This window comes from Vicugna pacos, chromosome 21 (genome assembly GCF_048564905.1).
Source record: "Vicugna pacos chromosome 21, VicPac4, whole genome shotgun sequence".
NCBI classification, from domain to species: domain Eukaryota; kingdom Metazoa; phylum Chordata; class Mammalia; order Artiodactyla; family Camelidae; genus Vicugna; species Vicugna pacos.
In genome coordinates this window covers 13669585-13685932 of record NC_133007.1, presented here as the reverse complement: position 1 = coordinate 13685932, position 16348 = coordinate 13669585, and the positions used below count along the sequence as shown (strand labels likewise).

General features: G+C 38.3%; 1 protein-coding gene across 6 annotated transcripts in view; it reads left to right on the top strand.

Moving 5' to 3' along the window:
- The first annotated feature begins 295 nt into the window (after positions 1-295).
- DNM3 (dynamin 3) overlaps positions 296-16348 on the top strand; it is a 458318-nt gene continuing 442265 nt past the window's right edge. For 5 of the 6 annotated variants that reach the window (XM_015245096.3, XM_006211127.4, XM_072946114.1 and 2 more), the window contains exon 1: positions 307-624. In XM_015245096.3, the coding sequence (XP_015100582.1) occupies positions 464-624 (161 nt within the window). In that variant the 5' untranslated portion in view covers positions 307-463. Of the gene's footprint in view, positions 625-16348 lie in introns of all 6 variants that reach the window. The other variant, XM_006211125.3, reaches the window with a different exon arrangement.

The window sequence follows — 16348 nt, the reverse complement described above, 5'->3', positions numbered from 1 at the left end:
GTTACTAGTGGTAGTGCTTTCCATTGGACTTTGGCTTTGTAGCTGCTGCAGGGGAACAGTGCCTCCGACTGCTGTTGATTTCATGTCATTTCCTGACTCTGCCTCTGAGCCTTGGTAGCACAAGACAGAGGCGGTGGCATCTGTCCGCAGCTGGGAGGCAGTGCGTGCGCGCCGGGCGGGGGATGTTTGGCTGGGAAGCCTAGGGCCGAGCAGCTGCCCAGCGCGGTGCGGGCGGGGTGGTCGCGGAGCCAGGCCACGCCCCCGCTCGCCTGCGCAGGCGCGCTTCGGGGCCGTTGCTGTCAGGAGCGCACTAGAGGCCGGTCGGCGGCGGGATCCGACGTCTGAGCTGGACCCTGCTGACTGAACCCAGCGCGGCAGCCGCGGGGAGGGCTGCGCGGCCCCGGCTCCCCGCCAGGTCGCGGAGACCAGCAGGGATTAGCGGGCAGCCGGTGGCGCAGGCACAATGGGGAACCGGGAGATGGAGGAGCTGATCCCTCTGGTGAACCGTCTGCAGGACGCCTTCTCCGCGCTGGGACAGACCTGCCTGCTGGAGCTGCCGCAGATCGCCGTGGTGGGCGGCCAGAGCGCCGGCAAGAGCTCGGTGCTTGAGAACTTCGTGGGCAGGTGAGCGCGCGGCGCGACCCGCTCCGGGCCGTTGGAACGTGGACCCGCGGCAGGAGCCCGAGGCTGGACCAGGGGCTGCGGCGGAGCCGAGGGCAGAGCAGCGGTGTCCGTGAGGCGGGCGGGGTCGTCCCGGCTCCGAGCATCCTCCGTCCCTCCCCGCCTGGTGGCCCTCCAGTCTGCCTTTCATCCTGCGATACAAAGCCATTTCCTCCCTGTCCTCGGGTTGAGGAGTCGGGGGAGGGGGGCCGCCCCAGGATCGACTTCCCCCCGCCCAGTACGCGCCAGCCCCAGCCCCGGGCAGCCTAGATGCGTAGCGCGTCCGGGCGCTTCCCGGTCCCGCTCTCCGTTTTCCCGGCTTAACATCCTCCTCCTTTTCCTGTCAGCCTCCCCGAGGCTCTCCGCGAGGCTGTGAGGTTTATTTCCCCGCCTCCCTCCCCCACTGGAGACGCTTTCCTTCTCGCCCTGGTTCTCGGCTCCTCTCAGCTGTCTACTGTTCGAGACAGCCGTCGCCTGCCCCTAGCAGGGGAGGCGGGATGCGAGGAGAAAGAAATCATTTGTTGTGGTGAAGCTTTAACGGGCGACGCTTCCCCACCATTCTCCTCTCTAGGAGTCTAAGAATAAAAGGTGGTGTGTTCGTGTGTGCACCGAGTCGCAGCTCCAGGCATCTGTCAGAGAAACCGAGGCACAGACTCTGGAGTGGGGGTGTGTGTGTGTGTGAACGTAGACTTGTGTTGTCCAGGTGCCATGTCATTCCTGCATCATCTCGGAATGGACCAGCGTCTTTCTCGCACTCTCTCCGCGCCCCCTCCCCCAGCAGCGTCTTCCGTTCGTTTCCTAAGCTTTTATTTGTCCTGCGAGTCTTCAGGATAACGTGCTGAATCTAAATTGTAGTTATGGGTTTCGTCGTTACTCTTAATTCAGAAAAAAAACCCCTAAAGAATTCATTTTAAAATTGGAAATCAGCATTTTTTTCCACTGAGCAATTCCTGAGGGATTAAGTTACCTTAACGGCCTTGCCTGAGGAGTGCAGACATTAGCTAAGAAAAGCCCATTTGAAAGCATTATGAAAGCTGAAATCTGTTTCCCAGTAGTAAACCAGGTAGAAATGTAGAGCAGCTGAGAGAGTGGGCTGGAGGGGGTACAATCCAGAGATTGTACCTTACTCTCCTTATTTAGCTGGTTAGTGATTCGGGATTCAGAATGTTCTTGTTTTTTCTTTTTTCTTTTTTTTGTTAGTGTTTGTGTAAAATTTAGATATTCCTGCATCTCCTTTGGAAATGCTAATACCCGTAAAGTGTATATTCTCTTCTCTCAGATAGTGCTCTCTCAGATGATACTTAGGTTTTTTTTTTTCCTCCCTGTTTGAACTAGAAAGCTAAGAAACCTAATAAAAAGTAAAATTGCTGACAGTTGGCTGGTATCTTTGAGTAAGTCACTTAATCACTTTGCCTTGGTTTTATCATTAATTTGAGTGATGAGAAAAGTGATGGTAAAGCATTTTGTCTACGTCATCATAGACTAATGGTGAAACGATGGATGAATATGTGATTTCAAGCATGTACACACAACAGTTACATACTTAAGGGTTTTACTTTCTTTGATTTATTACCAGTGAAATTTGCTAAATTTCAAGTGGTATCTATAGGGAAGATGAGGCTTGATGACAATGTATTTTTGGGTTTTCAAACTCCAGAACATTTAATGTGATGTCATAATATTCATTTAACTGCTTTGGTTTTTTAAACAAATGCTTAAGGGTTAAAATTGTGATTCAAGTGCAATAAGCATGTTTATACATCTTTCATAAATTTAGTTGGATGAGTCTGTATTATCAGTATTAAAAATGAACTGTTTGTGCCAGGAGCTTTTGAACCTAATGACAGTTTTATGCATGTATCTCAATTCTATTCTCCAGGTTTTCAAGCCCTAACACGTTCCTTAATGCTGCAATGAAAGTGTATACATTTTTCCTCACTAGCTGTATTCTTTTAAAATGCGGATCTAAAAAAATCTGAAAGAGTAAAATATTTTAGCCTGAACACTTTTTTAATGAGAGTGAAAAATAGGGACATCATAAATATTATACAAATCACAGCATTTAGCAGAATACATTAGAAATTTACTATACTTTTAAAAGTTTTATTGATAATGATCATTAGAGTGTCAAATCAAAGAAAAGGTTAACAAAAAGGGAAAAACTCAATACATACAGAAAGGCTTTATTATCTGTAGAGATGACACTTGTCTAGCAAGCTTATGTATTAGGAGAAATTTAATTAAAAAGGTCGTTTGACTTAATAAAGCCTTTCAGTCATTAATATTATTGCAGAATCCAATTGCTAATTGTAAACCAACCTTAGGGAAAAAGGAGTGTCTCTATTTTGTTAGGAGATTCATCCTAGGCAAAAAAAAGCATACTCATATTCCACTATAACCTTTTGTCTTCTTATTATCCAGAATTTTTTCAGTAAAGATAAGGTCCTTTAAGAATGAAACTTGCTTCTTTTACATGTAGCTCTGTTCATTTTAAAACTCTGACCTCTGTGCAGTTACTGAATGCGGTCATAAAACAAGAGGCCTTTACTTGTGTAAATTAATAGCATTTGCTTGTCATTTAAGCTTGTTGTCTTAAAATAATGATGCATTTTCTCCTCAACATTTAACAATCTATGATTAGTGGACTAGCCATCTCTTCTCCTTTCAGTTTGTTCATATTGATATTTTTGACGTTACTGAATGAATTTGGTTGTGAATGTGTTTATTTCATTTAACTGTAGCTCTAAAATTCAGTTTTGGGGTGACAAGTTTGAGATTGTTATGAATAAGATGAGTCATGAATGAGCTACTTGTTTGTGATTTTCTTGCTGAAGTGATGAATTTACATATTAATGTGATATAATGTGAGTAACCAGATTGTTCTTTTGGATGTACAGATGAGATATATACTGGCAGTGAGAGGCAGCTTTTGAGGTCTAATGAATACAGCTGGGACTCATGGTCTGAATATAGGGGTTCACTAACTGGCTTGTGGTCTGCCCGTTGGTCTGGTTTGTGTACAGAAGAGTCAAATTTATTCAGCTACTTTTACAGCCAATTTTTTTTTAACAGTGCAATGAGGATGATGATGATGATGATAATGATGGTTAACATTTATTGAGAGCTAGCTATGCATCAGGTGCTATTTTAGGTGCTTTTGTGTGGATAAGTTCATTGAATCCTCATAAAACCCCAAAGAGGAAGATACTTTTGAGTTCCATTTTATAGAAGAGGAAACAGATTTAGAGAGTTTGAGTAACTTGCTAAAGGCAGATTTAATATAAAAACAGTAGAGTCCGGATTCACCCTGAGCTGTTTGGACTCGATACCTATGCTGTAAAATCTCTGTGCCATATTGAACCCTCTCTATATTAAGATTGACCAATTCCTCTGATAAGTACTTTTAATTTATTTCTTTGACACTTAAAAGCACCACCTAAATAAATAAAAAGCTGCTATATTAATAATTTTAAATTTATGTGTATCTACCTTGCCTCATTTCACAGAGGATTTGAGGCAACCCCTTAGGCAGAAGCAACATTAGAAAGATAAGAATTTTTCTTTACTGTATTAGACATTCTTGAAGGGAGGTCTAAGCATATAATTGGGTTGTTTATTTAAGTATGTGTTTAGAGTGAATATAACTTGTTTACAGAGGTGTTAAGTAAAAACTGTACTAGTTGCTAATGTGCAAATGTTTTTTAATGATATACTTGTTAGAAACATTAGTTCTTCACTACTAATTATATAGGCAGAAGATTCCACATTATTTTTTTATTCTAGCCCGAGTGGTAAACAGACTTTTAATTTTGCACAAATAGAATAGGTTTTTTGATTTATTTTAAAAAATAAAAGATTTTAAAAAAGTGATTTTGTTGAAAGGATTTAATTTCAATGTGGAAATATCAAATAATATATACTTATTCAGCTGTTAGTTTTCTAAAGATGAATATGTTGATTATCAGCGTTGTTTGGTGGGAGAACCTTAAAAGTGAGCCATTTGATGCTGTTGTTGAATGAACATAACCAGATAATTAAAAAATCTGAAAGTCATTTATATGACTTAGACACTAATTTACTCTTAAATCCTTTGAATAATTTCATGAGTATTTAAAAATTGAGGAGGTAAGCATTCTCTAACTGCAAATGAGATTGGGCACAGAAGCATTCATATTAGTAAAACTTCTTAATTCAGAAATGGATTTGTATTGAGGAAGAGATTTTTAAAAACATCAGAGCATCTGAATTACTGAGTATTTTTCAACAAATGGCTTCCAAGTATTAAAGTTATTAGATGAATGGGTGCTAACAGTTAAAATGTGATAATTGTTGAAAATCATGCTTCATGGTTCTCAAGGGTCTATTTAAATAAAGTATCAGGAACATGAACTTTTTCTCATTCAACAATGAATTGCTAAAACCTGAAATTACAAAGCTATTTTTGCTGAATTAAAATTACATACTGTACATTTAGGTTATCACAAATTCACTTTTGGTAGCATTTAGTTATAACAATCAGCTTAATTCTTTTTTATTAATAACACCTGAGAAGCAATACAACTATGTGAACTGGACTGGATAGGATATCTCTGTTTTGAAATTTACTTATGATTAACAGATATTAAAAAAATGGCCTTGATTAACTTCTTTAAGAATGAATTTGGGCAGGCATCGCCCAGAGGAATGGAAACTTAGTAGATACCTATGCTAGAGGGTAGGCTACTGGGTTCTCTACCAACAGGACATACATTTAGTATATTAGGTGTTTATCTCAAGTAGTAAGTACCTTGTGCTAGGGCTAATAAGTAGAGTTAAACTGTGATGTTTTACTTACTATGATTTATTTAATTTTAAAGGAGGACTGGAAGCAGCTAAAAGAAATAGGTAATTTTTGTCCTCTTCAACCAGGGGCAAGTCAAGGGAACTCTGAACTACTGTGCTGTGTAGAATAATCCAATTTATTTTTCTGTATGGCCAGCATTAATTTAAAAATTCTAATGAATTATAGTAAACAGATTTTTATAAAGCAGAAGGAAGAAGGGAGCCAATATTTGTTTAGCCTTACGTGGTGACAGGCATGGATGCTGTGATATACTTTCCATGCCTCCTGTACCTTACTTGTTTTCACATCCCCATGTCAATAAGGCAGGAAACTCAGGGTTAGAGAGAGAAGCAATTTGCGCAGAGTCACATGGCTAGTGAGTGGGATTTAGCTCTGAGTATGACTCCTATTGATATTCTTGACAAATATGGGCAAGTAAAGTCAATGAGCATGTATTACTGAGTTTTAAATGTACTGGCTAAGAATATAGAAGGAAGTGTGAGTGTATAGGAGCTGATGTGCATGTAAAAAGAACTGACAGCATAAAGTATGAAACTATAACTTTAAAAGACTGTAAAATGAATTTAGTCGGGATAATGCAACAATAAATGGGACAAAATAATTTATACTATGTCTATTTTTACACAAAAGAAAACGGCTCTGAAAAATAAGTTATGAAATTGAATTGTGATATAGTGGAAAGTAGACAATATTTGAGTTTATAGTGTCAGTTGGCAGCCCGTATCATTTTAGCTCAAGGCTGCGTGTGTTGAAGTATCAATGTCAAAGCAGGGAGGTGGTGATCTGGGTCTCAGTGTCTGACTTGACAACAAGGCATTGAATTTAGACTGTCACTTTATCACAGAGAGATACTGTATATTGGAGAGGGCCTGCGAGAAGAGCAGCAGGAAAGAAAAGAGGTTGGAGAGATTAAAAATATAACTGGGTGCACTGAGGGTGGGATAGGTCGGACCAGCTGCTTTATAGGGATATGTAAGGCACTAATACTTAAGGGAGGTGGAATACTATTTTCTTTTTAAAGAATAAGACAGTTTAAAGTAGTGAAGTAAATGGAAGACAAAATGTCAGGAAAAATGTTCTGAAGGCAAACTTGAGAATAGAATGTGTTTAGAAAGAGGAGGGTAAAAGCAGAGGGTTGACACAAAATGATTTGTGTTCTTGAGTAAAACACTGTTCCAGAAAATTAGGTTTGTTAATACCAGAATGTTTTTTTTTTTTTTTTCCTGCATTACAGAGAAACGAGATTTGCCCAAGGTCAGACAGAGAATCAGAGTTGAGCTTGAAACTTGGTTTTCTGAACTGGGAGCCCGTTGGCAGTTAATCATCTTCTCTTCCTTCTCTTACTGTTTGAAAGTGCCTCCCTCTCACCCTCACCACCTCCTTTTCCCATTCCCTTCCATTGGACCAATCTTTCCTTCTCCTTCATACTTGCCTCCATTACTTTCTGTGATGATAGACCAGCAGTGATTTTTTTTCCCCCCATACACAATAGGGTAAGGAGACAGGGAGCAGAATTTCTCTCAGACTTTGATCAGGTAATTTGGCTGAGATAATAGACTCTCAAGTAAATTGTGACTTTTAGGAAACAGATGGGCCCAGCAAAAAACTACATGAAATAGTGAATGTTTTTACACATTACTATTTTCCCACCAGGTGGGCATATCTAGAAAGTTGTGCCTGGGATGGTCATTGATTGGCCTTACTTTAACCAAGGAGAGTTTCTGAAAAGTTGTATATAAATAAATAATGTAAATGGAAAGATTAGAATTTAAAGAAATGCGTGAGGTTTTTTGGTAAACTAGGAGATATATTTGGGTAGCAAATCATCATCCTTCAGTTTGTCTATTTCATATTCTTACTTTTTTTGTTTGTAGTCTTTGAGACCCATTGTCATGGAAAATTTAACAATTTCAACAAGCATTAATGTTATTAAATTCTCAATATTAATAAGAAAGACAAACTAGTTGTTGAGGAAAGGATGATTTATTTAACCCATGAATTATATGAATGATACAGGATTGCTTTAGGTCTTGTTTTTCCTCTAACATCCTGCTGAAAATTCTTTATTCCCAGGAGGTAAAGTGTATATCTCAGTGCTTCTTTGTGACACTGTGTCATTTTCATTTCCCATGACTTCCAGGTCATGATATAGCCGGGAATAACACATACATACCTGTAAGAAATGGATAGGGCTTCCAAAGGATCTCATTGTCTGTTTCATTGGCTTGAAACTGAAAAGATGAATCCATTTAAATCAAGTAATTTGATGGGTGCCTAATCTTATTTATGATGTTTGTCTCCTAGATCCTGAAAAAGCCAATTTTGAAAGGAGTCATTATATTCTGTGATAGAGTGTAGGCTTTGCTGACTGATGTTTCAGTCCCACTTCTAACTCCATACTAGCTTGGCTTCTCAGCCAGGCATTGAACTTGGAAACTGGGACTTAATTTCCTCGTTTGCAATATAGGGACAATAATACAGACTTTGTGCATGTGAGTTCCAAGTAAGATGATGTAAAGTATATGGCCCGTAAGCATTCAATAAATGATTGCTGTGAGATTGTGATTTATCAGAAAAACATGACCAAATATAATTCTCAAATATATTTGGTCTTCAATCACAGTTCCTGGTTCACAGCTCCCTAAACCTTTGGAATTTCCTAAGTGTTGAGAGTGATAAAGTTGTCCTTTGTTAGGTTAATGAGGTGACTTTTGGAAAGCACTCAAGGATGGGGGCTGGTAGCTAGTGGAATCAGCCATGGATTTAGAGGGTTGGAACTTTCAGTCCCATCCCCCAACCTCCAGGAAGGGGAGAGGAGATCAAAGTTGAATCAATCTCCAGTGACCAGTGATTTAATGGATCATGACTGTGATGAAGCTTCCATAAAAAACCCAAAAGGACAGAGTTCAGAGAGCTTCCAGGTTGGCGAACACGTGGAGATTTGGTGAGAGTGGCATACCTGGAGAGGGCATGGAAGTTCCTTGCCCTTTCCCTGTATCTTGTCCTTTGCATCTCTTCCATCTGGCTGTTCCTGAATTACATCTTTTTATAATAAACCAGTATGATGTACTTAGTGAAATGTTTAAGTTCTCTGAGTTGCTCTAGCAAATTAAAAAAAACATTTTTATTGAAGTGTAATTAATTTACAGTGCTAGTTTCAGGTGTACAGCAAAGTGGTTCAGTTATACATATATACATACATATATATTTTCAGATTCTTTTCCATTATAAGTTATTACAAGAAATTGAATATAGTTTCCTGTGCTAGTAAGGAGGTCCTTGTTTATTTTATATATAATAATATGTGTCTGTTAATCCCCAATCCCTAGTTTACCTCTTTTTGTCCTTTCTTCTTTGGTAACCATAGTTTGTTATCTACGTCTGTGAGTCTGTTTTTGGTTTGTAAATAGAATTTGTATTCTTTTAGATTTCACATGTAAGTGATTTAATATGTTTGTCTTTCCCTGTCTGATGTCACTCAATATGATAATCTTTAGGTCCATCCATGAAGCTGCAAATGGCATTATTTTATTCTTTTCATGGCAGAGTAATGTTCCATTCCACATCTTCTTTATCCAGGTATCTGTTGATGGACGTTTATGTTGTTTCCATGTCTTGGCTATTGTAAATAGTGCTGCTATGAACATTGGGGTGCAAGTGTCTTTTTGAATTATAGTTTTCTCTGATTACATGCCCAGGAGTCAGATTGCTGGATCATATGGTGAATCTATTTTTAGTTTTTTAAGGAACCACCATACTGTCCTCCATTGAGGCTGTGCCAAATTTACATTCCCACCAACAGTGTAGGAGGGTTCCTTTTTCTTCACACTCTCTTTAGCATTTGTTTGTAGACTTTTTAATGATGGCCGTTCTGACTGGTGTGAGGTGATACCTCATTGTAGTTTTGATTTTCTACCAAATTAATTGAACCAAGGAGGAGGTTGTGAGGACCTCTGATTTATAGCCAGAAATGTGGGTAACAGTCTGGACTTGTGACTGGAGTCTGAAGTCTAAGGATGGAACCTCCAATCTGTAGCCAGTTGGTTAGAAGCGCACATAACAACCTCAGCTTGTGATTGGTGCCTGATGTTGGGGCGGAGGGGAGTTTTGTGGGATGAGCCCTTGACCTGTAGAATCTGATGCTTTCTCTAAGTAGGTAGTCAGAATTGAGTTGAATTCTAGGACAGCCGGGTAGTGTCCGGAGGACTGCTTGTTGTTGGTATGGGAAACCCCCTCCCCACGTTAGAATTGTACCAGAACCCATTTAATGGTTATTAGTTTTAGTCTTTTATCTAGAATGGACCTTTTCTAACTATTTTAACAAACAAAAGTAAATTTAGGAAAGACAATAGATAGTAATGTGTATTTGCAAATTCTTTTTTTTTTTGCATGTTAGAAAATTATAGCCACATCAAAATAGTTTTAGGTCATACTAACCTAAAGTATACTAGAAAAAGAATGCATTGCCCGCATTTAGCATTACCACAGTGAATTTTTTTCTTTAAACAGGTACACACAATGTAAATCCAGTTTGTATACTCTTCCCTCCCAAGAGTTCCAAAGAACTTTTTCATTTATTCTGTTATTAATCCTTACAATATCCCTGAGAGTAGGATAAAGGTATGTTTTATTAACCTCAATTTAGAAATGTGGAAGATTGAGCTGGAAAAGAGGTTATGTGACATGCTAGGGTTTAAGTGGTGAATACTAGAGATAATGAACATAGTAGAATTAATAACACAGAGATAATAGAATGAAAATGAATTTTGCTGAAATTATTTTCAGACATTCTCTTAGAAAATGAATTTTAAGCGTGATATTTGATTCTGTGATATGGAGTAAACCATTCTTAGCGTATCTTTATCTTTTGGAAATGTTAGATGAAATTGTAGACAAAGATCGGGGTAGAAGTAAGTAAAACAGCTGAGAGAGTCTGACTGGAGAAGCAGGACTACTTATTAGCACGCATATGCGCGAAGGCCAAGGAACAGAAGTGATCTACAGCCAAGAGGTCAAGAGGCAAGACAGAAAAATAGTGGTGTTTAGTGTTGTTAGACCTAAGAGAAGTGCCAGAATTCTTATGGTAGGTGTTGAAGTAATACCCAATGACTCTAATCTTCAGCGGAAAGAGTCATATTCTGACATGACTGATATCTCTACAACTTGTTAACCTTCAGTTTTATCTCTGAGCTAGTTAACTGGTTCCATTTGGAATTATATTATCATTGTATCACTAGGTATGTCTCAGAAGCTTTGTGTAAGAATAGCTTTAGGTTATCCAGAGGAGGCTGAGTATATGTGTGTCTGTTTCTGTTTTCTGATTAATAAAACTGAGGTCCAGACTTTTCATACATTTAAAGGAAGAGAAAAGGCCCACAGTTTATTTTCATGGATCCTAGTATTCATGATCCTGAGTCCTACTTCCTGGACAACAACCATTGTGTGGTGAGATTTTTACATTCTCATCTAGAAATACCTTTATAGCTAACTGAGTTACTGACGTTAGTCTTTGTAGATTCAATTTAAGAAACTTTAATCTGTTTACTTAATCCAAAAAAGAAATCATGTGAAATTGTGGAGGGATACTGATTTTATTGGCCTACTTTGAGTATTATATACCCAGGATTTTTTTTTTTTAAGTCAGTGAAGAAAGGAAATGGTGGAAGTATCATGAGTCTCTTGCTTCAAGAGCAAGAGGAAGAATGGGAAGAAAGAAGCTTTGCTGAGTTGATTGTCTGCTATATTGAGGGGAGATTTGAAGAAAAAACAGATAATTTTACTGTTGAGGGAGTTAGGAGTATCTGTGAGTTACATAGTTTGAGGTAGATTTGATTTACACCCATAGTAGGTGTTCCCTGGAAGTGAAAGAAATGCCTCATATAAGCCGAGGCAACATGGCAGACAGCAAGGAGAACTGGGGTTAGTTTGGTCTTTACTGTCACTCCAGTGGTCTTCCTCAGCTCTCCCCGTGTGATTTAGAGGCCCTACTCGGTGATCCTTGTTCATACTTCACTGCTTGCGGGTCTTACCTGTGCAGCTGGTTGCCTTGTCTGTCTACCCAACTGTTTGCGGCTTCCATGAAGTCAGGAGCTGTGTTTCATTTGTTATTTTCCATAACACCGTGCCAGCATATTGCAGGAGCTAAAGTGAATGAATTAATTATGTGATTCTATGCAAGACATTTATACAAGCTGAAACATACCTTCTTCATCAGTAAATTGGTTGAGGATAGGGGTGGATGTTGGACTGGATCTGTTGTTTTTCAAGTTGTGGGTGTAACCTATTAGTGGGATATGATATCAACTTAATGGGCTGCAGCAATCTTAAAAAAGTGTCAGAGTATGTTCTAGGTAGTAATGATAAACACTGTATTGTAAAACTTTTGTATTAATTGTGTATTTGTATATGTGTAGCATGCTGCCCTATAAAATATTTTTTACTATCATTGTCCTCAGAATTGTTGAATACCTCTGAACTAGATTAAATGTAATGTTACTTCTAGTCATTTTTTCAATTCTATATTTCAGTGGTAGAATATATCTTTATATTATAGAAGCCAAAATTCAAGCTGTACTATTTCACTAGGTGAGTTAAAATGAAGATAATTATTTTTATTGTGTTAAATTAACTCTTTTTTTTTTTTTTGTCAGGGGGAGGTAATTTGGTTATTTATTTTTTTGTATGTGATCATTTACTTGGTGATTACAATACCTTTTACTTTTTATCGATAGCAGTATTTTAGTTACCTCATTTTATTTTATTTTATTAATTAATTAATTAATTTTAAACATTTTTAAATTGAGTTATAGTCATTTTACAATGTTGTGTCAAATTCCAGTGTAGAGCACAGTTTTTCAGTTATACGTGAACATATACACATTCATTGTCACATTCTCTTTCTCTGTGAGCCACAGTTATTTATTTTTTTAATGGAGATACTGGGGATTGAACCTAGGACCTTGTGTATGCTAAGCATGCACTCTACCACTGAGCTGTACCTTCCCCCTAACTATCTTTTAATTGAAAAAGGAATGTGTATATGAAACTCAGGCTTTCCAATAGTGCACACAGTAAAAATTGTGTTTCACTAAAGTTTCTTACTAAGATGCTCATTTAACATGCATACCTGACAGATTATTTCTGGGTTTATATTTTCTTTATATGACATTGATTTTGAGGACAGAGTTTAATAAACTTGTTTGGTTGTAGGTAGAAGATTTAACCAGTTGTGAAGGGATATATTTGAAAATTCTACTAGCAGATGGATTTATTCACTCACTGAGTCATTTACAGTCATATTTTGAGAGTCCACTACATGCCAGAAACTGTGTGAGGTTCTCTGTGTATAGCAGCCCCTTCAAAGGACTTGGTGACCCAGAAGAGTACAATGCTTGATACGCATTGTGCTGTTGTTATCAGGGAAAACAGGCTAACAATTCTTATGCAAGGCATTTGTTAGAAAGTAGTTGTCCAGGTCATGATGATGTCTCCAAATATTTGAGGAGCTGTTAATTGGAGAGGGATTAGATTGACTCTGTATGTCCTCAGAAGACAGAACAAATGGATGAAAGTTAGAGGCTGACAGATTTGAGCAGTCTCCCTTACATTAAGCTCAACAGAACAGTTAAAAAATAGAATGAGTTGCCTGTGAAGCGTACAGTATTCCATCACCAGAAGGATAAAGGCTGGGGATTAAAGACTGACTGGCTCCTTGGTGTGGTGTAGATGGGAGGCAGGTTGAGCCTATTTGAAGGTTCTTGACTTTGAAGGTTCTTTTTAACTTAGCCTGTGATTAGGATTGCTGGATGTCACAGAGAAACCTGGCTTAAAAAAAAGCTTTTCTATAGACTATCTCTAGGTCAATAAAAAATGCCAGACATATAAAAGGGTTAAGACCTCCCTGGGTCTAGACCTTCCAGGCCTTCAAAGAATAGTTGCGGATGTAAAGAAACTGGAATCTCTCACTAAGTGACTAATTCCATGAAGCAGTGGATAAGGGTGTTTTAGTGGTAAATTGTGTTTATTCTTTGAAAAAAATAGAATGGAATAAAAGCTTGATTTTAAAATCTGCTTTTCCTAACAATCTCACTTCTTTCAGTGGTATACTATTTTAGAGACATGAAAAAGTAAAACCCCATCATTTACTCTTCTTTTTTAATTTGTAAAATCTTCCTGCATCTAATACATATCTTAATTTCCTTATTTGGAACATCTTTTAGGTCTACCCTTCCCTCTTTATTCTCACTGAGACCATTCTGGTCTAGGTCCTTCCCTCACATGTGGATAACTTTGACAGTACCTACTCTTTCCCTTCCTTCATTTCTCATCCATTCATCCCATGTTAATATTGCTACTCTCAGATTACTCCTCCAACACACAGCTTTAATGCTGCTGTCCTCAAGAACCTTCATTTGCCACCTACTTTTTAAAATCTCTATATGGTTTCCAAAATCTTCTACCTGTTTAGCTTTTGTTTCCCACTTCTCCTGAATGTGTTTTCCTGTCTCTTTTTATCATCTTTTCTGTGTATACTGTGGTCATTTCTGATTACATGCTGGGAAGAGCATGATATTTTGTAACCAAAAAGAATTCAAACAGTCTACATGTATTTGAGTGCCTACTTGTGGGATGAAAAAGTAATTAGAAAGTACTTGCTCTGAACAGAACCTAATGTAGACTAGCATAGAGTGACTCCAGATCTTGTAGAATGTTGAGGTAAAGAACATGTAGTCTCTGAAACCAGACTACCTGAGTTCACTTCCTAGCTTTGCTGAACCTCTCGGTCCCTCAGCTTTCTCATCTGTACAATGGGGTGATAGTCAGACTCACCCTTCACAAAGTAGTTGTGAAGATTAAATTAGTTAATATAGGTAAAGCACTTAGGGCAGTGTCTATTGCATACCAATAGTTATGTGTTTGTTTATTATTGGGGATGGAAGTTTGGAGAGAATTTGGGTGTCTTTAGAGGTACAGAGTGGCCTGGATGGTTAAAGGAAAATATATCTCTTCGAGAGTCCAGGAAAGATTTCATGACATAAGTAGGGTTTGAAATGAGTGTGAGAGAATAAGAATTTGGTAAGTTGAGATGGGACCAGAAGCAGAGGTCACAGACTGCAGCCTTCTCTGACCCCTTGATGACTTAGGGTTGATTCCCTACATTTAGTTCCATACTATTTAGTGCTTCAAGGTTTCTGACTGATTTATATTAGTTTTTGGTCCCTGAGGCAGACTGCAAACTCCTTATTGGTATTTCCCATAGTATATTTTCCAATTCTGTTTCAGTACTTAATTTTTATTGAGTTTTCACTAGTTAAATTGTTGGCCCAATTTCAGATGGGTTGGTATTGGGAGTAAAGATCATGGATCATGTAGAAAGATATTACTATTGGACCTTTAAGAGATAGCATTGACTGTGTTTAATGAATGAATGCTCTTAGCTTGATAAGCTAATGTTTGGAGCCTACCTTCCTTAGTTTTTGAGTTATCTTTTTTCTTACCTGTGCTTTATCTACTTTTTTATTAAAAACTTAAAAAAATTGAAGTATAGTTGATTTACAATATTGCATTAGTTTCAGGTGTACAGCATAGTGATTCAGTTTTTTCAGATTATATTCCATTATAGGCCATTATAAGATATCAGATGTAATTACGTTCCATTTTCTTAATGATATAAATCTCCTTATGATTCTCCCATTTTAACCTCTGCCTCTTCAGCTGTTGGCTTAGCTCTTTCCTTCCCTCACTATCTTTCCAACCTTCATTATCTGAACTCTTGCTGTCTGAACCCAGGAACCAAATAGGTTTGAATTACATGGGATAATTATGCTTGACAGACTAGTTGACCCCAGTGTTTCCCAAAAGAAATATGTGTATATATGTGTAAGATTTACCTTAGGAACTTATCAAAATAAGGGTTCCTGAGCTCCACTCATGGAGACTGACTCAGTGGGTCTGGTAGTTAAGCCAGAGTAATCTGTATTTTTCAAAAGCTCTTCTGGTGCCCCTGATAAGGAGCCAGATTTGGGAGCTACTAATCACCACTTTCACAATTCCTGTTATTTCTGCAGCTGTGGATAAGGAATGAAATGTGTCTTCATTTCCCATCAGGACACTGAAACTGCTTTTGCCAAGGTCACTGATCCAGACTGCTTAATTTACTGTCTGAGTTTCTGAAATTGATCACCTATGCTTAATTCCTACTACCACTGATGCTGAATTCCTACAACCGCTGACTGAGTTCAGGTTGTCATCATCCATCTTCTGGACTATAGCAATAGATGTAATGCTTTTCCCGTCTGTAACCCTCCAGTGTAACATCCACACAGCCGTCGCATAATTGATATGGAATTAAAACTAAATGGTGTCACTATCTTGGTGAAAGCTTTTCAGCTTTTAATGCTAACAGCATAAAAACCTAAGCTTCTTGGCATGGCATAAAAGGCCCTGTATGGCCCACCCTTTCCAGGTTATCTGTTATGCTTCGATCAAACTGTGATTCCTGCCCTGTACACATTCACCATGCTGTTTCACATTTCTTTGCCTTTTTCATTTGGATACCTTTATAGGAATGGTATTATAATCCTGGAGAAACAGAAACAACAAAGTTGGACGACCCATACTTCCCAATTCTAAAACTTACTACAAAACTGCAGTAATCAAAAGAGCATGGTACTGGCATAAGGATAGACATATACATCAATGGAATAGAATTGAGAATCCAGGAATAAACTATTGCATTTATGATAAGTTAATTTCTGACAAGAGTACCAAGACAATTTAGTAGGGGAAAGAGTAGCCTTTTCAACAAATGGTGCTGAGACAACAGGATATCCACATGCAAAACAG